Source organism: Phoenix dactylifera, chromosome 8, assembly GCF_009389715.1.
Source record: "Phoenix dactylifera cultivar Barhee BC4 chromosome 8, palm_55x_up_171113_PBpolish2nd_filt_p, whole genome shotgun sequence".
Taxonomy (NCBI): Eukaryota; Viridiplantae; Streptophyta; class Magnoliopsida; order Arecales; family Arecaceae; genus Phoenix; species Phoenix dactylifera.
Genome location: NC_052399.1, coordinates 12,448,357 through 12,475,816, shown reverse-complemented (window position 1 = coordinate 12,475,816; position 27,460 = coordinate 12,448,357). Strand labels below are relative to the sequence as shown.

General features: G+C 36.5%; 2 protein-coding genes across 3 annotated transcripts; one reads left to right on the top strand and one right to left on the bottom strand.

Annotated features, from left to right (window-relative positions):
• Positions 1–1,974: 1,974 nt before the first annotated feature.
• LOC103716586 (magnesium transporter MRS2-I) lies at positions 1,975–27,132 on the bottom strand. 2 transcript variants are annotated; one of them, XM_039128952.1, is made up of 11 exons: positions 26,601–27,132; positions 26,456–26,485; positions 25,256–25,403; positions 11,278–11,399; positions 8,347–8,421; positions 6,927–7,154; positions 6,709–6,753; positions 3,245–3,289; positions 3,105–3,134; positions 2,745–2,864; positions 1,975–2,649 (listed from the first exon to the last, which is right to left on the bottom strand). In XM_039128952.1, the coding sequence occupies exons 1-11, from the start codon at positions 26,865–26,867 to the stop codon at positions 2,563–2,565; spliced, it is 1,197 nt and encodes a 398-aa protein (XP_038984880.1). In that variant the 5' UTR covers positions 26,868–27,132; the 3' UTR covers positions 1,975–2,562. The 2 variants fall into 2 exon arrangements, with proteins under 2 accessions (XP_038984880.1, XP_038984881.1); XM_039128953.1 differs by lacking the exon at positions 26,456–26,485 and having other exon boundaries at positions 26,601–27,128.
• Positions 14,684–21,560, top strand: LOC120111575 (zinc finger BED domain-containing protein RICESLEEPER 1-like). The gene is made up of 2 exons (XM_039128951.1): positions 14,684–17,589; positions 17,680–21,560. The coding sequence occupies exons 1-2, from the start codon at positions 15,651–15,653 to the stop codon at positions 17,763–17,765; spliced, it is 2,025 nt and encodes a 674-aa protein (XP_038984879.1). The 5' UTR covers positions 14,684–15,650; the 3' UTR covers positions 17,766–21,560.
• Positions 27,133–27,460: the final 328 nt, after the last annotated feature.

Here is a 27,460-nt window from a genome sequence, read left to right as displayed (position 1 = left end):
ATGCCTAAAGATCTAATGTTTTAGTCACCCTTAAACTTATTTTCTATAGCAGACATCATTTCTTTCAAGATCAAGGGAAAACAATATTCCATGAATAGTTTGATTTCATTACTGAGTAAGAAGTACGCTGCTTGATATTGATATTTGCACAATTTTGTGAAGTAATTAAGAGATAAAGTAATTGTTCTATAGGTGATCTCATCAACAAATAAAATGCTAGAACGGATGTGCATAATTGATACTAATGATTCAAAATTAAGGAGGGAATATTGATGCACTTGCTCTTATTAATTACTAGCAATAAAGCATGTGCATTGCACATTTGATAAAAAAAAATACAATATATATAAATTTATAAAATATTATATAAATAAAATATTTTAGAAGAATCTTTTGAAATTATGATATTCAACATATATCTATAGTTAGAGAAATTTGCCTCTCCTAAGATCATATATAGAAATAAAAATTGAGGGAATGAAAACGTATCTCTCCATTTTTTAATGTAGCTTGGATTAATTTTGTTTAGTTTCAAAAATAATTTACAGCTATCATTGATTTTGGAAACTTGAGACCAATTTGAAAACTATCAGAAGACTTCTGAAGGTGGGAAAAAATTTTCCTTCCTTTTTAGCAACCCGAATCATCTAGTTTAGTTTATAAATCTTTTCAAACTATTTTTGAAATCTTTCATTATTGAGAGATATCTACCTGGCTTATTTTTTCATTTTAATAGACAACATGATTAAAAATATTTTCAAATAGCACTAATTTCTACAAATTGCAGATTGATTCCACCAAAAAATTTCCTTCTCTTTAATGCCTACAACGATGGAAAAATCCCACTGAGTTCTGAAAATTGAAGATAGATTTGGAATTATCTCAAAATCGGAAATAATTAGATTGGAATAGAGATATAAAGAGTGAAAAGTAAGATGAGATGTAAAAGATATCTATTCTGCTTAAAAAATGATATGGATATGATTTGCTAAGTGAAAATTTCTATATTGGAATGGTAAACCCAGTTCTATAGCATCAATCCAACGATGCCTACTCTTTGGCTAAAATTCCTGAAATAAAGGGGTGGATTACTTGGAGAACCTGGGCTCTTTTCGAAATGATAATACGAGATATACTCCATTCCAAGAGCCAATGCCAGGGGATGACCGTTATAGAATCCTCTCTCCCCACCCCCCTTTTTCTCTCTCTACAGTCAGAGGACTCTATCCAACCCTTCTTTGTTATCGCCTCACCCATGGTTCAACATTACGGTTCAAGAAATCTTGTCTCACCACTTCTTCAATCCCCTTTCAATATCTCAGATTCTCTCATTTCTCATGTATTTAGCACTGGAGATTCTAATAACATCTTTTTGCAGTCACATTGCATACAAATCTCAGGTTAGTGTTATATAATTATTTTACTTTACTATATACTTCTCTTTTTAATATTACATTTTATCTAGCTAATCTCTTTCGCAGAATGTATAAGCCAACTTAAAACATTAATAAAATCTAAAAATATCATAGAAGTACATCAAATTAAAAACCACTCTTAAGCATTCATATTCAGCACATGCAGCACACAACCTTAAAATGAAGTCATATTCATAAATCTTAATTTTTCTTTTTAACTTCCATACTTAATGCGCATTACATTATCCTTCTCATGCACATATATACGTTATTTACCAGTAGGCTTTTTCATTGAAACAACAGAATATAGATATATATAACTATTGATACAACAATTTAGTTTTTTTTTTTTTTTTTGATTCCCTCTCCCCCCCCCCCCCCCCCCCCAAAAAAAAAAAACACATCTTAGATGTGCTTACTTGGGCACATGAGAATGTTTTCATATAAACATGTAATATTGTATCAAAACAGCTATCTAGTATTTGGAAAAATTTAAGATGGAAAGAATGCAATATATGGTCCTGATACTAAAATATTGCATAACCCAGAAGCAGTTAAGAAGCAAACACTTCCATGAGCTTTTCTTTTATTCTGTCTTACAGTAGCAATGAAAAATATACCGTAGCAAAGAAAAAAAAAACACAAATATTTTGCTAACATGTCTTTGATCAGTTAGCTGTAAAATATCTGAAATTATTCATACAACATATATATTTGCTGCCTTAACCGGCATCCTGAAATAAATTATCTGACAAGGAAAATTCATAAATCGACATGTTTATGAATGAATAATACAACAACAGTTGTAAAGTTTGCGTTTAGGGATTTGAGACCATGAAAACTGGAAATTGGAGCTTTCGGTCAAGAGTGCTAAATCCCGTCCCCAACTTTGGATCCGCTAATCCAACAGAAACTTGGAACTCTCATTATACAGGCTAGTGAATGTGGGTAAAATTATGAAGAAGGCAACAGAAAGGTGATGTTTCTGAATGTGGTATAATGATGGATTGGTCCAGCAAGGCGAGCAGGTCATTACAATGGATGGTAAATAAACCTTGGCATGAGATACCAGGTGTCTACCTTCTTGATTGTTTGGAGAAGAGGGTTGACATTTTAGCTCCTTTAACTGCGTGTAACTCTGCAATGATCAGGATCCAACAAGACCCTTGTGGCGAGCATAAGCAACAATTACGATGAAAAGAATGGCACATGCTAGTCCTGATATGATGACCACCTGTTGAGCAATCCAAAAGGAAGGTGAGCCAGATATTGGCAATAGATGTACACCATCAAACATGCCTTCTTTTTCGCTGATCGTTAGATGCTTACCCATTTGAATAAGTATCCATGGCTATCATTCCATGAGTATGGGATATTCATTCCAAATATCCCGCCAACAAGTGCATAAAGTGAGAGGCAAACGGTGCCTGAACTTAAAAACAACTCCAGCTGCCACATTATACAAGAGAAGAATTAATAATATTAAAACAATTAGAATTACAGTATAGGAAAAAAAAACATTATAAGAAATTAAAACCAGCCAATTGATTAAAGACTAAACAAAGAAATCAGAGGGGAGAAAACATAAGAGTAGAACAATATAAGAATTGACGACTGGTATAATTCAGACGCTCTATTATTTATTGCAATCTATAGTAGATGAGAATAAAGAAAAATTCAAAACATCACCTGAATCAATTGATTTCGATGGTTGTCAAGCTGCAACCACAAGAATTTATAGCGGACTCAGAACATGCATTTATTTTTATAAGTCACAAGTCCTAATGACTATTGATATCATCTCATGCATGCTAGGAATAAGATAGTACCTGGATATTGATGTAGTCCTCTGTGTCATCTATATATTCACGCAGCTGAAAAGAAAATTAAGAGCAATTACCAGAAATTCTGTAGTCAAAAAAAAAGAAATGCATGAAGCTTATTCCCTCCTCAAACAACAGCTCATGGAGATCTAACCATGGGTTAGGAAAGATGCTTATGACCAGGGCGTGCACCATGATGCTGTATCTTAAAATTAAAAAAGAAGTGAACTTATAAATTTGGCCTAGAAAAGGAAGAGGAAACTGGTGGCTCAAGATCAGTAAAACTGACTTCAACTATGTAGATAGATCTCTAGAACCGACTTTGATTAGATGGACCAGACTTATCAATGCAGTCGTGATCTTGTTTATTTCTTCTGCCCATATGTGCTCAGCCTATTACTTGAAAAATAAAAATTGAAGAATATAGAAGGTGCTGACATGCGGAAATGATGAAGGATATGTAAACATAACGAAATGATTGGGATGTGTTGGGCATGCTTTTCCTTGTAAAATACTTGACAGAATTTTGACAAAAGACGACATGAGACTGCTTTTGTGCCTTCACCACTCGAGAGGGAAAATATATACTGAAAAAGATTACGTAACAGCATGAACAAAGGGAGAAAGAACAAACATGAACCTGTAAAAGGAATAACAAAAAGTTTCATGGAAGCAACCCTCATCAATTCCAGCTTCACTTCAAACAAAATGCCACTCTAAACTCAGAGAATGCAGATGTCTAGGAAATTGAAGGGATGTGGTTATTTGACTGCTAGAAGTTCGAGAAAAAAACAAATTTCTTCAGGGTTTTAGAATTAGATTTTTTTTGGCTCTTATGCGAGATTTTTAAGTGGAAAGAGAAGAGAGCTCCATGGACTAGATTGCAACTTGTAAACAGTGGATTGCAAGAGCAGAGCCAGGTTCTGTAATATGGAAGCTCAGATCTCTTCAAACAGTCTAGTTAAAAAATCGAAGAAGTACGAAGTATATTCCCTAATTCTTTTCCACTAGATTTTGTAGACCATCTCTTTGTGCAAATCATGCAGAAATATCACGAAACTATCAAAGTTTAAAGGTAAAGACTGGCAAGTTTCACGGAAAAGGTGCAGTTTTCAATTTTTTTTCCTTGTTTCTAACATGACTTACAATTTATACCTCACATACTCACATAATTATATTGACATTTAGACTGTCATGTTAATGAGCACTTAAACTTATGTGAAGCTCGCATATCTAACATCTTTAGATTTAATGTCATTTGACTAATTTATAATTCCAGTCCAAAGATCCTTCATACTTAACAAACTCATATAACACAATATAATTCAAGGGTCTAATATGTGTGCCTGTAAGTAGGTTTTCTTTTCATTCTAGCATGCTGATCCTTTTTTCTTTTACAGAAAAGACACTTTAATTTCTAGCCGAAAATATGTAACTCAAACAGAGGCTGCTGGAACTGCAGAAACTAAGATGCAGAAACCAGGGTTTAGAACCTTGCACCTTTACAGAACTCACGAACTCCATCATGCTAACATAGTTAAGGAGCCGCTTCCAAATTACCTCCAGTAATTTTGTGGGTACCAAGAAGAAAATATAATACATACATACATACATATATAGATACATACATACATACATACATACATATATATATATATATATACACACATACATACATACATATATATATATATATACACACATACATACATACATACATACATATATATATATATACACACATACATACATACATATATATATATATATATACATACATACATACATACATATATATATATACATACATACATACATACATATATATATATATATGTATGTATGTATATACAAACATACACACATATACATATATAACATATATACAATATACATATACATATACACAATATATATACACACAGACACATACATATAAATTTATCTATATATATAATATATACATATATACAAATGTATTTTATATATATATATATATATATATATATATATATATATATAAGTTTGTGGTAGTTTCCATTATTACTACCAAAGCCTGTAATCTAGTATGTCTTGTTAAGAGCTCATCAAATATCCAGTACCTTCCTCTTTGATAGAAAAGTTCTGCAGGTGCCTTTTTAATGATTCCAGCGATCAACACTATCCTCCCACTTGCCACAGTTTTAGAATCTTAGGCTGCATTTGGAAGGTGTATGGAAAATCTGGAGTAGTTGGGTTAAATAGAGTAACTTTGAGGGGAAAAGGGAGGGCAAAATTGTTCCACCATTTCGTAGAAATAGGTTATTCCTGGTTTAAGTGCAATAAATGGATTAGGAGAAGAAAAGCAAGAGCATTTATGATGTACCATTTTTTGTAAAATCCCATTATGCCCTTCTAAAAATGTAGTTTAAACTATACGCTCAAATGAATGTTTGGCTATAAAGAGATTGAAAAAGTGGATTCAAAGCCTTTTTCTCTTCTTTATTCCTCAACCAAACACAGCCTTAATAGCTACCATTTGTTGTAGTTTATTATCCTCCTCCAACCCCTTCTCCACATATTCGACTTCCAAGCCTTATCACATTTGTTAGAATTTTCTTCTGTATTTTATCTTCTCCTTTTCTTCTTCATATACAGCATCTCATAGTAAAATACTATGAGAAATGACACGCTCATAATTAATTACAGAGCTTAATCACATGCTGTTATATGTAAACCATCTAAGCTAAAAGTAGCGAGCATATTCAAAACAGAAACAGAATTATTTCTTTTAAGAAATATTGATAAAATTTCAGCTAAAGATGCATCAATTCACATGATTTCTTTGTGTAATATGTCTCCTACCAAAACAACAATTGTATAAAATGATTCTCAGAATAAAAAAGGCCTACGTCCATGATATGTCAATGTTGCCATCAGAGTTACACATCAAGTGACATTCACTTAATGCCTTGAACACCCACTCAATTCATTTCCAAGATCGCATATCAATACTGGCACCACTAAATGACAGAAAATTGGTTCATAGGTTACATTATCTTAATAACTTAGCGATCATCCAACTCAATTAAACCATTTAAAGGCCGGAAACAACCTGAGAAATCTTCATGTAGCTTACTGTGGATTGCTCATATTAGCACCACTAAAGCATGAAAAGATAATTGGTCCATAATAAGAGCTTACAAATAATCCATATTTGCAAGGATATCTATGCAAAAAACCCTTAAGTATATTGTTTGATAGTCCAATAGTCTAGTGTTTAGCACCAATGCAACAACAGCATTCAGGAAAGACATAATGTATATTTACACCAATTATATCAATCATGAAGAGGTGCTACCATGGAGAGCACAACGTATTGGTGGATACATATCGAGTTTACCATATGGACTTTGAAGCAATTGAGGAACAAATTATTTCAGATTAAGAAACACTTGAATAAAAATCACATATTTCAATTAATTACTTACTGTGGTCAATCTGTTCAACGTGCCATCAATTTGCATGAAGTATGCCTGCATAATATAGAGAAGTAATATTTAGAAAAAGATCTTATGACAAGCAGGAATTTCCATTCATGTTTGCATTCTCTCGTTTTGTTTTATGACAAGCAGGATTTTCCATTCATGTTTGCATTCTCTCATTTTGTTTTCAGGACAGGCATGATTTAGAAAACTGTTTTCATGACCTCTAGTAACATTTCCAGCTCCTCAACATCATTGTCATTTCCATGTATTGTTGCTGCACTTGCCCTGCTTGCTCTAGATATCTTTGACCCTATTGTTGGTGAACCAGGAAACCAGCAGGGAGCACCAGAACCACTGACAGGGGAGGATGCTCCAGCCAATTTTCTTGACAGGTAAAGATCTGCCATATCATCATCATCATCCAGTAATTGTTCAAGCTCATCTCTTACCTGGCAACGGCAGCAAACTTGGTGATAAAGCAACAGAAAGAAGCGATGAAGATAGAACTCATGCAATTTTACTAAGGAAAATATACATAAGCATCATAATGAGCACCGGTCAGCCATTGTGTAATATAATTAAAGAAATATTATGCTTGAGGACTTCTTCATAAGATTTATTTCCAAGGAAAGAAGCAAAGATCAAGTTGCTAAACTCATATAGCTCAAATTTTGAAAATCACATGTATGGCTCCGCTCAACAGAATACACATATGTAGGTGCATATAGATACATGTGGATGTGTGAGTACAACTTAAACACTTATCCAAGCCTTCTTAGAGTCAGCTAGATAGATGGATCCTCATTATCATAGCTCCTATCAGTATTGACTTCTAAGTGAATATCCTAAACCAATTACAAGTTGCCACGAGCCCATTCAAGGACAGGCCATGAAAGTCAAATCGAATAAAATTATTTTGAAGCCCAAGTTCAAGAGTTTGGAGCTTTCCTTTCTGAATTTGAATTTCAAATGGCTTAATATCTCGTCTACTCTGAAACTCATCTTGAATTATGGACGTCAATGCTGGTTAGGCGGAATTTTGATCGAGACTTGATAAAATTGCTTGTGTTAAATGCATAGATTTAAAGACTTCCTATATTTTGATAGTAGTTGCTAGTTTGAATAAAATTTTAGCCTTGGGATTTTAGATAAGTTTTGCACCTTCTTGTTCTGATCTCCTGGATGAATTCATTGGTGGGACAAGCATGTTTACCAGAAAAAAAAACAAATCGCAGATCAACAATCAGTAAGATATAGTTGGTTAGCACTGTTGATATGATAAATCACCTAGCAGAAATTTTTTGTCCAAGTGATGGGAGCTAGAAATGCATGTTGCCTTATCAACATTCCTCAGTAGACAAAAGACCTCATGAGCATTGGGATTGGTTTATTAGACAATGCTGCTGAGAAATGACAGATGGGTAGAGTACTGCTGCATTATTCTAGTAATAATATAGATAAGCAATGATAAGGCAACCCAAATCCTCTCCTCTAGAGACATCAACAAAGTTGTATGATGTAGATATTTATACGACCACAAACAGATGTAGCAAAAACTGTTTCTTCATCTATAGAAGAATACCAAGAAGCAGTTACTAGTGAAAGTCAGGAGGAACAAACATGCTAAAGTGGAATATACACCTTTTGAACCCGAGCAGTCAATCTAGTCATTGCACTCTTCAGCTTCCGAACTCTGTCCAAGTTACGGCTACTAATCTGCAAATTATGTTTGCAAATGATAATCAATTCCCCAAGAGAAGAAATAGCATTTAATTGGGAAAGTAAGCAATAGATAGAGAATGAATGAAAATCTGGATCAAACAAGGCAAAGAGAAGAAAAATTGAGTCTGCAAATTAGAATGTTTTTTCTTTCTTTATTACAAAGTGTCCCACAAACAAATGGTTGACCCCAAATTATACTGAGGTGTCATATATTAAAGGAAGTATATAAATAGGAATACACAGATTAAGATACAATAAAAAACTTGCAGGCATTATGTTCAGTTGATAAACCACATAGATTCTCAATTTCCTTGATAATTATTGGTTGCTACTGCAAACCAGTGGTACATAGTGATAAATGCTGCTTGAGATATCATAAATTAAACTTTTTGGACTAAATTCATTAAACGATTATTATATCTCAGGAGGTTTCAGATATCCTATTAGGAAAGTATGCTGCATAGACCAGTGTTACCTGGACTTGCATCCAGCTAAAGAACACTACAAGAAACATTGTCAAGGATTTGTTTATGTATCAGACAACTGATACAGCTCTTGAATGATACCCACCATGATGACGTTGAAGAAGCCTTTTCTTATTCAAAAGACTTGGTTAAGGATCTAGGAATTATAAGAACTTTGTGCAATATGATATAATTATCTACAGTTAAGAAAATTCAGGAGTGTGGACACATATTTTCACAACAATATCATTGGAAAGGCATAATAGTAACCATTTCTCTTTTTTTCCTTTTCTTGTGAAAGCATTTGATATATGACATGCAACCTGCCAATGTCCTTAGTTTAACAAAAAATGATAAGATATATAGCACATCAACAATTTCATAATTCATGATTGATATGTTTCTCCAGTTTTTTAAGGTCTAAAAAAGCATTATCAATTAACTAGATGATGTAGTCTCAAAGCTCTATCTTGTATATAATTTTTATTTTTTGTTATTTCTGTGCTTTTCATCCAAAGCCATGTTTAGGCTTGGATTGTCACTCGAGTCATGTACTAGGACTGCCAAGCAAAAAAGGTCCACCTAGATGTAATAGGAAGCCTAACCCAACCCCAAGCCACCACACTTAATGACTTGAGCCTTGGCCTTTCTTCAATGCCCACAGCCATCACTCATCTCTAGGAACGGAGGAGGATGGATGATAGTCTTGAAAATAGAATTGTGCATGTTGAATGTATGAAAAAAGAGAAAAGGAAAGTTAGAAAAGAAAAAAAAAATATACAACATAAATCTGCAAAAATACGCAAAAATCTGCAGAAAATAGCACAGAAAAAAAACACTATTCACGCGAACCCTGAGAGACTCTTTTTCTTCCACTTTCATCCTACTTCTTGACCTATTTTTTCTTGGAGCCACCTTCTTAACCCGTCGTCCTTCATCTCGATATCTTGGTGGAGCACGGTCTGAAGATTCTCATTGGATTGGAGGGACCAAACTCGCAGAGGTAATTATCCGACTAGTTCTATCACCATCTTTTGCCCAACCCACGTTTCTTCGTTCATCAATCATTATCTCCACCCATCATCATTACTATCGTTGCCATCTATCACATCCTTGAAATCCGAGATTACTGGCAATATTTTTTTTATTGTTCTGTTGTAGTTATTTTCAGTTTGCTGCACTAGTATTTCATTATTAGGCTTCATTAATAAGATATCTATCATGTTCTGTTTTGCGTTCACATACCTCTATGATGGTCTTTTAGAATGATGAGTATTTGCTGAAGTGTCTAATCAATCGCACCATAATTGATTATTATGAAATCAATGTATACCTATAGTAATCGATTATAGATTGCACCACTAGATTTAACACCTTTCAACATAGAAATCAAATAAGTACTATACTAAAACTTTAAAAATAGAGAGTGACATCATCACACAGTTATAAATAGATTGGTAATAAGTTAGCTCATAACCAAAAAAAAAAGAATGCAATATTATCAATCAACAAGTGTCACACCTTGCATCATTCATGTCAAACAGCTCACTACTGCTAAGTTGATTGAGATCAAGAGTGATAACATTATGCTAATATGAATCAGTTATTAACAAGAGTGTTTATCAGCAAAAGAAGTAATTTCCAATTATACAAAAGATAAAACAGCTTCATTCATATGATCTTTCGATTTTTCGACTCTATATTTTTTTTTTAAATTAATCACATATTTTAATGAAACTTCATTTTTCCCTATCCTCATCTCTCTCTCTCTCTCTCTCTCTCTGCCCCGCTCGCTCGCTCTTGCCCCTGCCAGCCCCCCCCCCCTTTCTCTCCTTTATTCATGTCAAATGAGGCACTCTGGCTAATATGATTTCAAATCTCATGTCCATGTTCATGCAACATGCCATCAACAAGGTCAGTCATTAACATGTAATTACTTTTAATAGTTTTCATGTAATCATAATATATGTGGGACTATGCCTTCACTGACCCTCCGTTGGCGTCCCGCTCTCTTCCCCCTCCCTCTCTTCCTTGCTCACTCTCTTTTTTCTTTTCCTTCTCTGGCTCTGGCTCTGGCAATGGATTTCGTTTCCGTTGCCAGAACCGTACCCGTGAGCCACCGGTACGGCTCAAGATGGCCTTCTCGCCAAATTCGGAATGGTTCCGCCGACCCTGCCTGAAAGCAATTTCTTATATCACTATATGCAAAACAAACTACTCCATTTTAGCCTCCATGGCATAATTGTCCAAAACAAACAAACAGACTGTATGAGGATATGTGGCTTAGAAAAAGTGAACCCTCATGAGTATCAGGATTGGTAGCTTACTGATATATTTGTTTAAAAACATAAAAGGATGGACCACATAGATGCAAGTTTTTGCTCACCTTGGAAGTCAGTTCATCTAATGCCGGGTAAGCAGCACTCTCAAGTTCCGTGGTACGTGCATCGAGAAAGCTGCAAATTGCTTCTAAAGCAACTTCGAGGGCCCGAAATTCAAATGGAGACCCTATATTGCATTAAAATTAGAACAAATAAGAGCTTAAGCAAAAAGTAGTATATCTAGAGAAAGGAATCAGAAGTGGACTAGCATTTTTTATTTTATAAGATATTCAATTCTTTAGAAAATGTACCTAAACTGTAGAGTAAAAAACTATTTCAGGAATAGAAATTCATACTGCAGATTAATCAGATTTTACACTCATACAAATTTCCAAGCATAAACAGTAGCCACAATTAACAAGCCTTATCCATCCTAATAGAATTTTATGAATGACTCATCGGCTCTTTGCTTACTCATAATTCTATCAAGTATCATGGCTAATTTTGAATGACAACAGCCAAATGCAACCTCAACTTAGCTATCAGGTCACATAAGTGGAAATCTAGAAGCACAAGTCTCAACAGGAAGTATTGTTAACAGAACGCTTATAAGTGTTCCACTAGGGAGATTTCAATAATGTTCAGAAAATTATCAGACTTTGGTGGTTGGATCTACAATATATTTCCTTTTCAATATAAAATTGCAGAATTTATAGAAATGACAGGATTAGATTAAGAAATGAATTGTTAGGACTAATGAGGTCCTTTTATGGCATAGATGAGTTTTTGAGTTATGATTACAGATTATTATGATAAAACTTTAGTCTGACACAATATTCTAATTTAAGATCAATAGAGAAGAAAAACAAAATGCAACTTTGAAGCTAATGTGTAGATATGTAGGAGTTTCTTTTCTTCACATAGCATGTAATTAATAGACCTTTGATTTCACTATAAGAATAGCATTGCTTCCCACTTCTTTCTGGCAAATGTAAAAAAATGCAACCTCGAGCTTTGCATTGTCCCCACAGAAGTCAAGAGGAAAACCGCCAAGTTTGGTCAAGCAAATGGAGTTGATTGCATTCAATTAACCCCAACATCTATCAAACCGACTCTAACAGCCTAGTTGGCAGCATACTTAATTGAATCAGAGTGAAATTGGATCGCTTTGGCATGTTAAGTTAGGACTCGGTTTGAACCAACCCAAACTGCTTTAAATCGAGTAGAATTGACTAGTTCCCTCGGTATGACTTGCTTCAAGTCAATTCAAGGCATCTCCTTACCAAAAGAGAAGGGAGCCCTAGGATGCCATTCTCCACTCTTTTCTTCAAAAATCATGAAGAGAAGGGTGGCATTTGCGAAGAAAATTAAGGAAGAGAGTTTTGAGCCCAAATCTAAGCCAAATCAGGAATAATCCCCTCCGTCATCCTCATTCTTCCCCTTTTTCACGTTTTTATGATTAAAATAAGCCAAAAATGGTAAAATCAAGCAAAGGCAAATCATGTCAAAATTTTGTATCTCGGCATAATTTCATGATATGTTGTAGATCTAAGAGAAAACAAAAAATCATAATTTTTTATTCATCATATAGTGTTTTAAATTAAAAATATATTTAGGTTTTAAAATAATAATGAATAAAATAATATTGAAAAAATTTAAAAATGATAGCATATTTGGGGGTGTGCATGTTACTTGCTATCTTATTTTAATAGTAGTTTATTTAAATTTGGGCATAGTTATGACTCCCAAACCTAAAATCAAATTTAAATAAATTTTAAAAATAAGTTGTGACTAAGATTTAGCCATGGGATAAAAAATGTATATAGTAACCTTGGTAGGTTCTCTATTAGTCCAAATTAAAATTAATTTTTAATAACTATTTAAAATTTAAAATTATTTTTATTTAAAAATAACTAAAAATATTTAAGGATTATATAACATGAAGAATTTGTATTCTATCTATATAATTTAGAAGTATTCCACCATTTTTTCAATTAGAATGTAAATTATCTAATTTTTAAATATTCAATAAATTAAATAATTATTAATTCAATGATAAATCATGAAAATATGGTAATGAATGAGATTGTTTATAATGTGTTTGTCAAACTCGCAAAAATGAATTTAGAAAAAAGGATAAGGATATCAACATCAATTGGGAGCATGGTCTTAATCTTAACCTAGTAGTATTGGAGGTGCAAGTGGTATGATATAGAGTAGACGGGAGATGAGGTAACGAGATTGAAACAGCATTTGACTGGTTCCTACCTTGATATGACTATATGTAAAATGTCTATAAAAGATCAAACAGTTGATAAAGAAATACTTTTATACAAGGTATATCGTACCGGTCCGAACTGGACAATGCGGGCGTATCGCATCGTACTAGTTCGGTACCAATACTCGATACAGATGGCGTACCGAGTGTCGGTACGCCAAAAATATTCCGTACCATACCGTACCGACACTGTGTTAGTGTGGCACCGGTACGGAGTCCGGTACCAAGATGGCGGACCTTGCTTTTATGACTTTAGGGAGGGCAAGAAAAGGGTAAAGAAATAAGCAAAGATTGATCATCGGATAACTGAACTACCATCGCATCACCCCAAGAATCTGCGAGACTATAAACTATAAAGTGTCAGATCCAAATGGCATGCTGGAAGCCCAGATTCAAGTTGCTATACAGGACAATTTGAATGATCAAGAGCAAAGGGAGGAGGTTGCAAGACACAAGGCATAGTTTGGGCCCTCATAGTACGAGTAGGGCTGGAAGTGGGATCGGGCCGGCCCGAAGCCCATCGGGTCAGGCCGCCTGCGGGCCGGGCTATGGGCTAGACCCAATGAATTTCGGGCCGGGCTCGGGCTGCAAACTTAAGCCCAATTTTATTTCGGGCCGGGCTCGGGTTTCCCATTGGCCCGGCCCGGGCCCGGACCAAGCCCGAGCCCAATGCCAGCCCGAACCAAGCCCAAAATCACGACCCGAATTGCATTTGGGTAAGTTAAAGACTTAAAGTTGGTAACCGGTTTAGGGCTTACGAGATTTGGGGATTTTATCAAGGTTGCCGTCTTGCCGAATCGCGATTTGCAGAGGGCCAGAGGCTCGTCGACCGTCGTCGTCGTCATCTAGGGTCCGGTGGAGGCGTGGAGGCTCGTCGTCGTCATTGTCTAGGGTCCGGTGGAGGCGTGGAGGCTCGTCGTCATCGGCTCGTCGAGTGCAGAGGCGAGACGAGAGCGGGGGAGGCTCGTCGGCGGCGGCTCGTCGAGTGCTAGGGTTTCTCCGCTCGTCGTCGGCGGCTCTCAGGTTAGGGTCCCTACTTCTGATTTTGATGTTTTCCTGGGATGATTAGCGGATTTCTCGCCCCTCACCGTCACCGATGCCCAACCTCCCACCTCCTGCTCCGGCGTGCGCTCTTCTCTCCCGCCAACGCCTCATACACCCCCTTTCCCCCCACCCCAACTCTCTCTCTCTATCTTTCTCTCTTCTCTCTCTCTCTCCCTCTTACCCGGCTCTGTTTGTTGAATGTTGATGCATATGATGGCTATAGATTGCTGCATAAGTGGTTATAGACTATAGTGCTTTGTTATTATTTATTTGTTTATTTATTTATGGGTTCAATTTTCAAATGAGTTAGTAAATTTTTAGTTGAACTGGCAAGTTGATCATCTTTGTTATGTTATAGCAATTGGAAGTTTTCATGCTTTTAATTATGATGCCTGCTGAAGAGAATTGTTACAATAGTTGCAATTGTGGCTAGATTGCAATTTGAAGTTTAAACTTTAAACATTTGATTCCTCATGGGAAGAAAATTAAAAGTCCAGCTTTTGGCTTTCTGTAATGATTTTCGTGGTGGTTCTTGGTGAATTTCAGGAAAAACAAGTCTTTGAAGAGTAAGCTGAGCGCATGGAAGAAAAATGTGTTATGATGGAACAGTGATTCCTAGTGTTACAAGTAACAGTTATGATGAGATGAGTTCCACTTTTTTATATGTTAGTGATCATGATTTATGAACTAGCTATTGATATTTGTAATGGGCACCAGGATTTACTGCCTATTGAAGAATGAACTCAGCTGAAAAATTCAAAACCAAAACTGAAACTCTTCAGTTTTGGATTCAATTAATTTAATATACTTTTCTGTTTTGACTGCATTGAAATGTAACATATGATGATATGATGAACTTGTAAACAGAGACTGCCTTGAAGTTCTTGCCCCTACAATGTTTGGACTGCTCCAGGCTATTTAGTTTTGGTATTCCTATTGCTGTTTGTTAGTTTTGGTATTCCTTGCATTGTCAAAGTATTATCTTCAATATTGGCTGCACAAATGCACTTATGTATGTTTTACATTTGAGTTGGCTTCCTCTACATTTTGCAGTACCTCTCTATATTGGCTGATTGAAGATTTTTATTTTTCTATTTGGGCAGATTATTTTTACTAATGCCTCATTCTAAAATGGGTGAAAATGAGATTGTTGAAGATTTAAAGGATGAGGATGATGGAAATGAAGATACTGTTGAAAATGATTGTGACAAGAATTCTAGAAAAAGATCTTGGGTATGGAATCACTTTATTGAGGAAAAAAATTCTGAAGGGTCAATAGCTAAGTGCAAATATTGTAAAAAAGTTTTAAGTGGGAGCACTAAAGGAGGAACGAGTCATCTAAAACGCCATCTAGAAAAAGTTTGCAAGAAGTATCAAAAGAATCCGACTAATCAGTTGCTCTTACTACCAAGTTCAAAAGATCCGATAAAGGCTTTCAAATTCAATCAAGAAGAGAGTAGAAAAATTCTTGCAAAATTTATCATATGTGCTGAGCTTCCATTTCGTATTGTTGAGCACACTGTTTTTCTGGATTTTATGAGATCTCTTCAGCCATTATTCAAAATTATGGGTCGTAAGATTGTAAAACATGATTGTATGGCTTTATATCAGGAAGAGAGGAAAAAATTGCAGGATGTATTCAAGAACCTAAGTTCTCGGGTTAGTTTCACTACTGATATTTGGACATCTAATCAGAAAATTGGTTACATTTCTTTCACAGCACATTATATTGATTCTGATTTTGTTCTACATAAGAAGATTATTAGTTTCAAGAAACTCCCATACCCTCACACCAGCTTTGCAATTGAAGATGCTGTAAGAAAATGTCTTGTTGAATGGGAATTGGATTGTAAAATATGTGCTATTACTTTGGATAATTGCAGCACAAATGATGCTGTAATGAGAAAGCTCCGAGATCACTTTTGTTATTCAATGTTGTTTAGTGAGGAGTACAGTCATATTAGATGTTGTGCACATATATTAAATATTATGGTTCAAGATGAAATGAAAATCATTCATGAAGCTATTGAATGTATAAGAGAAATTGCTAGATATGTTTCTGCATCTCCATCTCGAATGCAAGCATTTAATGAAATTGTACAACATATGAGACTTCCTGCTAGAAAAGGACTCACTTTAGATGTTCCTACAAGATGGAATTCTACTTATGAAATGTTGCATGATGCACTTGGTTATAAAGATGCTCTTATTAGATATGCAACTGAGCATTCATGTGTATGCCCCACCAATGATGAACGGAAAAAGGCTTCTATAATTCTTAAATTTTTAGAAGCCTTTCTTGATTCCACTAAAGTATTTTCTGGTTGTAAGTATCCCACATCCAATTTATACCTAAAAGAAGTTTGGGGAATTAGGGCTTTGTTGATGGATGAAAGTATCGATACTGATGAAACAGTGAAGCAATTAACAAATGAGATGCTAAAGAAGTTTAACAAATATTGGTCTCAGTGCAATAATTTGTTGGTAATTGTTTCTATTTTGGATTCCAGATCAAAGTTGATATTTGTAGAGTTTTGTTATCAAAAGGCATTTGAGTTGGAGGAGTGCAAGAAAAAGATTGATGATATTCGTGCTTGTCTTTTTAAATTGTATAATGAGTATGTAGATGCAACAAGAATGCAGCCCTCTATGAGTTCAAGTGAGCGAACATCTAATTTTGGTGGACAAGGTGATATAAGTTCAGTTTCTTCCAAAAAAAAAATTGGTATGAATTTTGCTCAATTTAGAAGTCAGAGTTCTTCAAAACGCTCTAAAAGATCCGAGTTGGATAGTTATTTGGATGATGATGTGCTTCCTGATTTGGAGAATAAGGAGTTTGACATCTTGGCTTGGTGGAAGAGCAATGCAACAGTCTATCCTATACTATCAAGAATAGCTCGAGATGTTCTAGCTATTCCAGTCTCCACTGTTTCATCTGAGTCGGCATTCAGCACTGGTGGTAGAGTTGTGGATCAGTATCGAAGCTCTTTGAGCCCTTCTACCGTAAAAGCCTTAGTTTGTACCCAAGATTGGCTTCGTGAACAATATGATGAAGGTATATAAATCTTTTAAATTTATCTAATATTTTTTATTTGCTTATTGTACTTATAATTTAAACATTTATGATTGATTTGTGTGTTAACAGTTGCAAATTGCTCGAGTTCTGTAACGTTGAATGTAGATGACGACACCCTGGACTCCTGGAGTGGGCAATTTGGGAGAACTGAATGACAATACCCTCATCAGATCTAGTTCATACCTAAAGTATCAAGTATCAAGTATGTTTGTTGATGGAGTATTTTCATGTGGATCATGGTTATTTGTTGCAAAATTTTATGAGAGTTGTATGTTTTTGAACTGCAGGCCTGAAGCCGACTTCAGGGGGTTTCTCTATTACATGGATATGATGAATATATTATTGTGCAGGGAACAACGACTTCAGGCCGATGATTTTTTTTTATCCTCCTGTTTTTGATGGAATCCTTTTGTTTGGTTGCAGTTGTATCGTTGCAGTTGGTTGCATGGAATGAATTTTTTTCAAGTTGTCTTCAAACCATCAGATGCTATTTTGTTAATGATCTGTCTGATTGCCTACTTGGTCCATCTCATATTTGATTTAAGTTGAGTAGGTTGTTTGTTTGTCGACATTTTTGCTTGTATGTTTTCATGTACTTGTATTTGCACATACACCTCTGTGAAATTGTCCTCTATGCAGCCGTGCAGGTGATCTGTCATTTGAGCGTATTAACTTTACCTCAGTGGAGGTCCCCATACTTATTGATCAATACTTTTGTCCTGGTCAGCAATGCAATCCAAAGGTACGGGCTCCTTACTACAATACTACTACATATTTGTCGAAGCATGTGTATGCACGCCTCCACACATTATTTATGCTTGTGCTGAGATGTACAATGTCTACACTTTCTTGAAGACCTTAACTGAACTTGGAAAATGTACATACATTAGATAACCCATATCCATGTTCAAGTGTTCCACCAACATCAACTAGAAAGTAAAAACCAATCGGGCCGGCCCGTTGGGCTTGGGCCGGGCTCGGACCGGGCTCAGGCCTCGTTCCTGTAAAATTGTTCGGACCTCGGCCCGGCCCGAAGCCCGGAAAAAAATTTCGGGCCGGGCTTGTGTAGGGGTGTGGCCCGGCCCGGCCCGGCCCACTTCCAACCCTAAGTACGAGGAGGGTTCTGATTCCCAATCCGTCAAAACAGATCCAGGCTATAAGAGGAGCCAATCGATGAGAGAGGAAGTTAGCAAGGGTGGCAACCAAATAGGATCTATATTTGGGACTTTTACTACCAAGACGAGAAATAAGCCCAAATATATACCAGCAAGGACTACCATTCATGACTTAGATTCATGTATCTTTCCCACTAAAGACTCAAAATAGCAAAGATTGATTCTATACTCATCAAGGATAGGAAAAAAGACTAGTGAAGAGTAGAGTTGATCATGGACCGAGCCTCAGGCCTAAACTCTATTCATTTTTAATCGAGCTTCGGGCCGGCCAATGTAAAATTTGACAATTTTAGTGCCCAAGCCTAGCTCATGATCAGCTTTAGTGAAGAACTATAGCCAAATACCTACAAATGCCGTAGACAATAGCTGCTACTATTATGCTATTAACTCGATATAGAAAACCGATCAAAGTATTCATCATCTTGGGCCAAAAGATATCTATATGAGATGCTTGATAGTAACAAAGAAGAGCTAGAGAGATGGATCGCCTCGTACCATATCAAGTAGGACTCTCACAATGTGACATTAATGCATGATGGCCATATAGAACCCAATAGGCAAAGCATTATTAATTTTTTGATATATTGTGGCAAAAAGACATCCTTTTATAAGTTAGTTGATACTTCCGACAAGGTGCACAACACCCTGTACATCCTGAGCTTGATGGAGAAGGTAACTGATCAGATAGTGGAGAAGCATGTCATGCACGTGGTTGCCGATAATGGACCTAGTACAAGGCTGTTGGGGATATGTTGATGATCAGGAGGCCACATATTTTATGGTTCATGTGCTGCACGCTACACGGACCTGCACTAACGGACATTACTATAATCTACAAGGTGAAGAAGGTGGTGGAGACAATATGTAGGCCCACAGTCACATTTCGATTGCAAGTCCATAGGTTCTCCATTTTAACACCTGATTTGGCTGTATTAAGGTGATTAGGTCCTCCGCTAGAAAAGATTCCCTGAAGCGGATGTGAAGTAACCCAACCTAGACTTTTTAATCATAAAGTCCACGACAATATTCATTTTTATGGGGATCTATTTAAAAACCACAATGCTTAGCAAATAGAACACCATGTGCGAGCATGGCTTTAGTACCTTAATGCAATAAGCTCCTACCAAATCAGAATTTGGAATGGCTGAGTCAACTCAAATTGATTGAATTTCAAATCGATTCAGTGTTTGGCTAACACTTCCTGATTCCCAACTTATGCATTGGCTGAATCAAGAACTTGGATTTTTATTCGGGTTAAACTGAATCCTCCAACTCAGTTAGGTCATGTTATGATAAAATGGCTGATTAAGTTTTAATTAATTACATATTAAATATATCAATTATTGATTCTAGTGATCTAAAATAGCTGTATCAATTAAAAAAAGAAACAAGGTGTTGATAACACCAACCCTGAAGACTAATTAGGAAGGGAATATTAATCCTGATTGCTATATTAGCTATCCTGTTTTGTCATACACTACTACCACGATGCTGACCACCAAGTCACTTATATACCTCGAAAATGCAAAATCTTCAGCCCCCTCTTATTGGCAGCCATACAAACATCACCAGTCACACCCCCCCCAACCACCCTCTCCACTATCATTCATTACAACCCTGTAGACACTGCTGCCACCTCCCTTGGCTTATTCCCACCCTCCATTTGCCATGTCAGCAATCCACTATGAAGAGGTCCACCCCATCATCATTCATAAACTTCTTTGCCACCCACACCATTGCAGTTACCTATCATTATCCACAACCTACTCACTAGGGAAGTGCACACAACCAGCAGGCTCCACAATACTGTGTGCAAACACTAGCCATAGTGGCGACTAAACTTGCCAAATGAATTCACTATGAATAAGTCCATCCCCACCATCCTTCATAAGCACCTTTGCCTCCCACACCATTACAGTTACCTATCACTGCCTGCCATTCATGTTGCATAACCGTCTCATATTCCTCCACAACCCACTCATTAGGAAGAAGATGCACCCAATTAGCAGGTTTCATGATGAGTTGCATCCCAACACTGGCCATGGTAGTGACTAAACCTGCCAAATCAATTTCTGCATGCATACATGCATACATACATATACATATTCATAGATGCATGCATGCATGCATAAAATACATGCATACATGTGCACAAGTGGTAAAATGGTAGATTCGTATCAGATTTTAATGGGATGAAAATGTGGGTATGGTAGAAGATAAGTCGGATGGCTTTGTGGACAAGTAAATGTTGATTTGAACCATGAAACTTTTGTCCAATCCTGAGTTTTTACTGAGCTACAGAACACTGGCTTCAGAAATGGGTTATATATTATTTAAGAAGTATTGTTATTACTATATTAGTTTATTGAGTCCTGAAATTCAAGACTAGCCAGGGACTTGATGCATTAATGGACTGCAAATCATTACAATCATCTTCAGATTTAATTCTTTGTTTATATTGTTCTTTTTGTTATTTCTGACTGTTTAATCATAAAGTAGGTTTATTGAGTCAAAGGCAGATTAGAAGATTTCAAACTTTATTTGTTGACTCAATGACCCATAGTACTGGTATTAATGTTCGCTGATGCTACAATAACCATGAATAACAAATCTTACTTAAAAGAAGTAGATTTAGGATTTGTATTGCCTTATTAGGACTTTTTTTGGCTGATCTGTTTCCAAGTAGAGGAAATCTAATCAGGAAGGCAAGGTAGCTGTTTCAGGCCTGTTTTCTGGTGATTTTTCAGTTGTATGCGAATTTCAAAAGAAAAACAAGGCCACAGGCCCCTTGTTCTTCTTCTACTTAACTTTCTGTTTCTTTCAACAAATTTGTACTGTTCCGCAGAAACTGTTCTTCTACTTAATTTTCTGTTTCTTCCAACAAATTTCTGCTGTTCCACAGACTGTTTCAAAGAATAATAGATCAAGCTAACACAAGTTCTTTTGCAATTTATCATAAAAAGTAGCAGAAGAAACAATTTGACCAGATGAAGTCAATTCTTAATCCAGGTTTGGAGCAAATTCATATTGTTTAAATGCTCTGAATTGCAAGGGAACTACATCAAAACTCAACCAAGTCTTCAATTAGACACAGAAATCTAATCCAAGTTGAGTTTCTAGGCTTTTGGACATTTCTCAACATAACCAGAATAATTTGTGCAAGTACTCACTAAAAATTAACAATAGATGTTAAGATCAGATGTCCTGGGCATGGAGGTATCAATCTTACCAAACATGGAAGCACAACACCTAAAGTGGCTCTCCCCTAGATAGAAAGAAAAATCGCTTCCATCGAAACTGACTTTTTTGTTGTAGCAGCTTCCACATGTAGTCAAGTCATGAATATCATGTTTTCATAGAATATCCAGCGTCACATCGTTCCTATAGGAGATGACTGTTATTTTTCTTTGATTTGACAGCTTCTATGGTTAGCAATTATCTAAAGGAACAAAAACATTTGATTTTAAACTTCTAGACAAGAAATCTTCCACTGTGCAGCTTTAAGATTTAAAAAAATTATGCTATTGTAAGCACAATATTGTCCGGATATACAAGTAGAATTTATGATCTTAAAATGCTTAATAAGTACCAAAAATCCAGCTTGCCAATGCATGTATCCAATTTATGCGGCAGCACTAATGAGCCTTTCAAACCATAGCCTTTGAAAGCAAACAGTTTTCTCTTTCTAACCTAAAAGCTCAACGCTTGATATACCTCTTCATCTACATCACCATTGAGTGATACAATTCCCCAACTAATGTAACATGGAAAGGCTAGCTAGAAGGTCATTCATTCGGGTTCTTGGCCCGGCTCAAGTACCTAAGACCTCCGCAACACACACCTAATGTGAGATTAAACACATGCATGCATGAGTCCTTATACAAGGCCATTTACGCCTTAGCATCCTTGCTAGGAAAGACCTAATCACAAACATCATGACTGGCTTGTAGTTACCATGGAAGGACCCAAGCCGCAGTCTCCCCAGCTACATATGGGTCATGGTCTAGGTCAAATAATTTCTAACAACCTAGGACCTCACTCAAAAATGCCAGCCAAAATGTTATTAATAGGGGTCTCTGCCTTGCTTAAGTATCCATAATGGCAAGACCTCCCTAGAGCATACCCTATGCAGGACTAAACATACATGCACATGGGTCCTCACAGTATGGGTTACATGAGATGGACAAATAGTCAACAAATGGATTAGTATGACCAATACCATGACTATTTGACCTTCCCTATGAGCACAAGGAATATTAAGACAGAAGAACAAGAGTAAAACACATGAGGAAATAAAACTTGATTGATTTTTCCCCCAAAATTAACTTGCAAATTCATCATTTACATAGACCATGTTTTAATGAACAACCCCTAATTATAAAAGGAGTCCAAGTCAACTTAGGACATATTCGGCATCATCTTTATTTCTTATTTTTTATTTTTAAAAATAAAATTATGGAAATTGAGAAAAAAATATGTTTGGTACTATTGTTTTTATTTTTCTACTTTTAGAAGTCACTCTCATTATATCTAAAAAAAATGAAAGTAAGAAATTTTTTATTTCAATATTTTCCAAAACAAGATACTCATGTTTTTACTGCCACTACCAATACCGCCTCCATGACTACCACCATTGCCTCCCCTACTACTACTACCACTGCCATCATTATTGCCACCATTTCTACCCACTGCTACCACTGCCATAGCCACGCCACCACTACCATCATGGATACTATCGCTACCATCGCCACCTCCACCACACCACCACCATCATCGTCACCTCTGCCACATCATTCGTGTCCTCACCACAACCATTGCTGCCACTACCACCATAATCGTTGTAGCACCCACTACACCATTGTCTCTATCATTGCCTCCGCTGCAATGGTACTGTCTCCACCATGTCATGTTTGTTTTTAAATAACTGACCATATCAAGCATATTTTTATTTTTTAAAAAAGAAAAAAATATAGTTTTCTATTTCTAAAAGTAGAAAAAAAATGCTGCCAAAAGGTACCTATACATAACCTTTCTACAGTTTGTACCATGGCAAAACTTAACCCTTAACCTAGAACACCATGACTTCAGATACTTCTTATAATTATAAATCTCCAATAGAAATGATCTTAAAAATATTAGGCATAATATATTTCCTTAAACTTTCTTGTGACTTTCTAAAATAAACCATAAAAGGCTTTTGGTTTTGGAAATTACAATCGGAACAAACAAGTCATCCTCACTTGTAATGGGTCAGCTATATGGATCAAGTATTTATAGATAAGGAAACTTTTAATGATGAAGTCTCAACTAGCACCAACCCTTGAATTCCTAGCTGAGGCAACTTCAATAGGTGCTTTACTAAACCCAGAAGGCCATAGGCAAGAAGAGAATCATGAAATATGATCATGCAATTGCATACTACAAAGAGGTAGAGTTACATCAATTAGTATCAAGATCATAGTTAAGGCAGAGGAACAGAAGAAATGAAATGTAAGAGAAGGAAGGGTGCTATCATTGTGGAGTCCAGTAGGGACAAACTCAAAAACACATAAACACATTTTTTTAATAAAATTCTTACTTCAGCAATAGCCTACGAATCTTTATGCAATATGAACTGCCTATCTAGCACTCAGGACCACATATGGTCAGAGCTGTTCATGAACAGCATAGGATCAACTAGGTAACAGCTTGTTTGGGCTCCGCTCAGCTAGGAAACAGGCCTAGCTCAAAAAAACCCTAAATCTTGGATAAAAGCTAAGCCTGAACATCAAAGGCTTGCAAAAATAAATAAGAAGATCGGATCAGCAAAGATCTCATGCGAGCTGAGCTTGAACATCTTTGTTAAGCTCCATTTGAATCCAAGCTGAACTTGATCAGACATTCTATATGGCAACCTGAGCCTAAGAAGCCTGCTACTAAGCTAGCTTGACTTGTTTGCACCTACTAGCATCTATCTTCCTGCTACAATTAACCTAAAAATAGACTTTTATAGACTTGTGTGTTCCTATATCTCATGACAAGTACCAACATTTCTTTTCATTTGCGTCCTATCCTAAAAGTATTAAAACAAATGATCAATAGGCTGCTGCACTTTGATCAAGGTAACATTTGATATTTTGGCCTTGGTTCTCCCAAAAAGCAGTTAAAATAGTGTATTACATTGTGATGGAACATTCAATTGTGACATTCATTGAACTTATTGTGTCATCCTATAGATTGACAATCCTGTTCATCTTCTGGAGAGGTCTTTGATGAGGCACAGAACATGTGTGAACTAAACTGTACAATCATGAGTCATATACCTTCTATTTAGCTGGCTTTCTAATGAAGAGGTGAAAAAAAGAGAGGGAAACAGAGGAGGCAAAATGTTGAGGATTTTTGCAGATAAGCAAGTGCTAGGAGGAATATTTATAATCAATGCAAGTTGACAAACTCAGAACTGACAAGGAATTGAAGCATGAACAACATACCATCTTCCTCCGCAGCTTCCTCATGTTGCCCACTCAAGTTCTCTCTCCCATCACCAAGCACTTGGTGAACATTTGCAGGAGGTAAGCGCCTGCGAAGCTCCTCAACTATTGGAATAACATTTTCATCCATAGGATCCCTAAGTAACACCTAATGCCAAAAACATCAGACTTAGAATTCTACAGTAAAAAGTCATCAGACAGAAGAGTATTGAATTTTTCCAAAAGAAGGAAAAAAAAAAGAAGTCAACTTTTCTCTTATGTCCAGCTATATGGTTCAAAATGTCCCTCATATTAAATGGATAAAGTTTGTTACTTAACGTTTAAGCTTGTTTGCTCTTTTATTTTTACTATTTTTGGTGTAGAAAGTTGCAAATTCAGGATCTTCCACTGCACAAATTTTTTGGGAAACGAAGTTATAGGCACGGAGGTTCCGAGCCAGGCTGACTACCCCAAGATAACTCATCCATAAACTAGTTGTACAAATAGCATAAAGAAATATAACCAACATTTATTGGAAAAAGCAACCGTTTACTGTTAATTACTATCCTTTGGTCAGTTGAGCCCAGCGAGAAAAGATGCAGCAATTAAGCGAACAAGGCTAGAATAGTAAACAAAGATGCTAAAATCTCCACTTTGGACCAGAAATAGTGGTAATCCCATCAGCGCTAAAAGGACAGACCCATTTTCATGGTTCAACAAGACAAAAATAGGCTCTCATTGACTAGCAAAGGGTTCAGAAAGCATAGTGGTATCAACAAGAGCATAAGAGGCGGGTGTAGTTCAGTCTAGACTTGGTATGTGCAGTAAATAGTTCAACCATTCGAATTTGGATCTTGACATGTTGGTTGTTATTACCCATAGGCATCTCACCAAGAAGTTGGCAGGCTCATCATGAATTAGGTCGGGGTGGCTGGTGGTTTCGGGATCCCGTAGCAACAAGTTAATGCTTTTCTGTATTTATAAAGGTGAAGTTTAGCATAGTAAGTATCAAATAACGACTCCTGGAACTAAAGAACTTCCTTTTCTCCATAAGTAGAGAATTTTACATTACAGAGCAACGTTTACTCAAGAAAAGAGTTAATTTATAGCCACTAAAATGCAAATTTTCAAAAAAAAAAAGGATTTTTGAAAAGTGCTCTTTTGTCAACAAAACATTAAATTTGCATTGATAAATGGAAAAAAATAAGCTTCAATTTATACCTCTTCTGCTGTGATTATTGCCTTGATGTGCTGGTTCCACGAATATAAAGGCAAATGAACCGAATTAGCACCCCAAAAAACCTAAAAGAATTCCCCAGAAATATAAAATTAAATAACAATTAACGTAATTCAGTACAAGAATCACCTCAAGATTGAGAACAATGGCCCTCTCCCGTCCCAAGATGGTGGAAGGGTACGAGAGGAGAGGATCCAAGATCCTCAGATCCCGAGCATGGATCTGAACCCGGTGCATGATGGCATATTTGTCGACATCCAGAATCGTCCCTTCCCCGGTGCAATCCAACAGGATCCAGCTCCTCGACACCGCCGTCTTCTTCTTGAGCGCGCTCTGTGCGTCCGCCACAGCGACCGCCGCGTCCCTAGCCATCTCCCCGACGGACGGAGCAAACATATCCGCCCTTCCGGCCCTATAATTTCGAGGGTTTCTTCTCGCCGGCGCGGCTCCGAAAGGAGGGGAAGGAGGCGGGGGGTCACATCGCTGGAAACCCTACGTCCGAAAAGGAGAGAAATTTGGGGGATTCTTTTTTCTATTTGCTGATTATGAGATGGTGTGGAGTGGCCGGTGGGGCTCGGAAGGCCGTGGATGGGGATTTTTGCTGCTGTTTACGGAAAAGAAATGGAGGGTGGGGTGGAAGCGGTCCCTAGCGACGGCGGGAGGGATCGACCTTTTGTGGGGGAATCAAATTCTGTGCAGTATTCCTCCTCACCATACGATAGTTTTGATGCGAGAATTTCGGGCCATCCATTTGTGAAAACACGACATCATCTGATGTTGTAATATCAGAATATCTCGTCAGATGATGGACAATTTTTGTTAAGCAAATAGCAAACCTACCGCGTGCAGGTCGCTAAAAATAAACTAACTTAAATGCTTGCATCATCCCAACTTAAATTGTTGGATAGAGTTAAACTATATACACCAAGATGATAGCACGGTTAAAATGGAACTTAGTTTTCACCAGCACGGTCCAGATTCGAAACGCG

Excerpts from the sequence above, each read along its gene's own strand:
- LOC120111575 (XM_039128951.1), top strand. The coding sequence starts at position 15,651 with ATGCCTCATTCTAAAATGGGTGAAAATGAGATTGTTGAAGATTTAAAG. Across the intron at positions 17,590-17,679 it reads TCGTGAACAATATGATGAAG|TTGCAAATTGCTCGAGTTCT; the intron begins GTATATAAATCT and ends GTGTGTTAACAG.
- LOC103716586 (XM_039128952.1), bottom strand. The coding sequence starts at position 26,867 with ATGTTTGCTCCGTCCGTCGGGGAGATGGCTAGGGACGCGGCGGTCGCT. Across the intron at positions 8,422-11,277 it reads TAGATGAACTGACTTCCAAG|ATTAGTAGCCGTAACTTGGA; the intron begins GTGAGCAAAAAC and ends CATAATTTGCAG. Across the intron at positions 3,135-3,244 it reads AGGACTACATCAATATCCAG|CTTGACAACCATCGAAATCA; the intron begins GTACTATCTTAT and ends TTGTGGTTGCAG.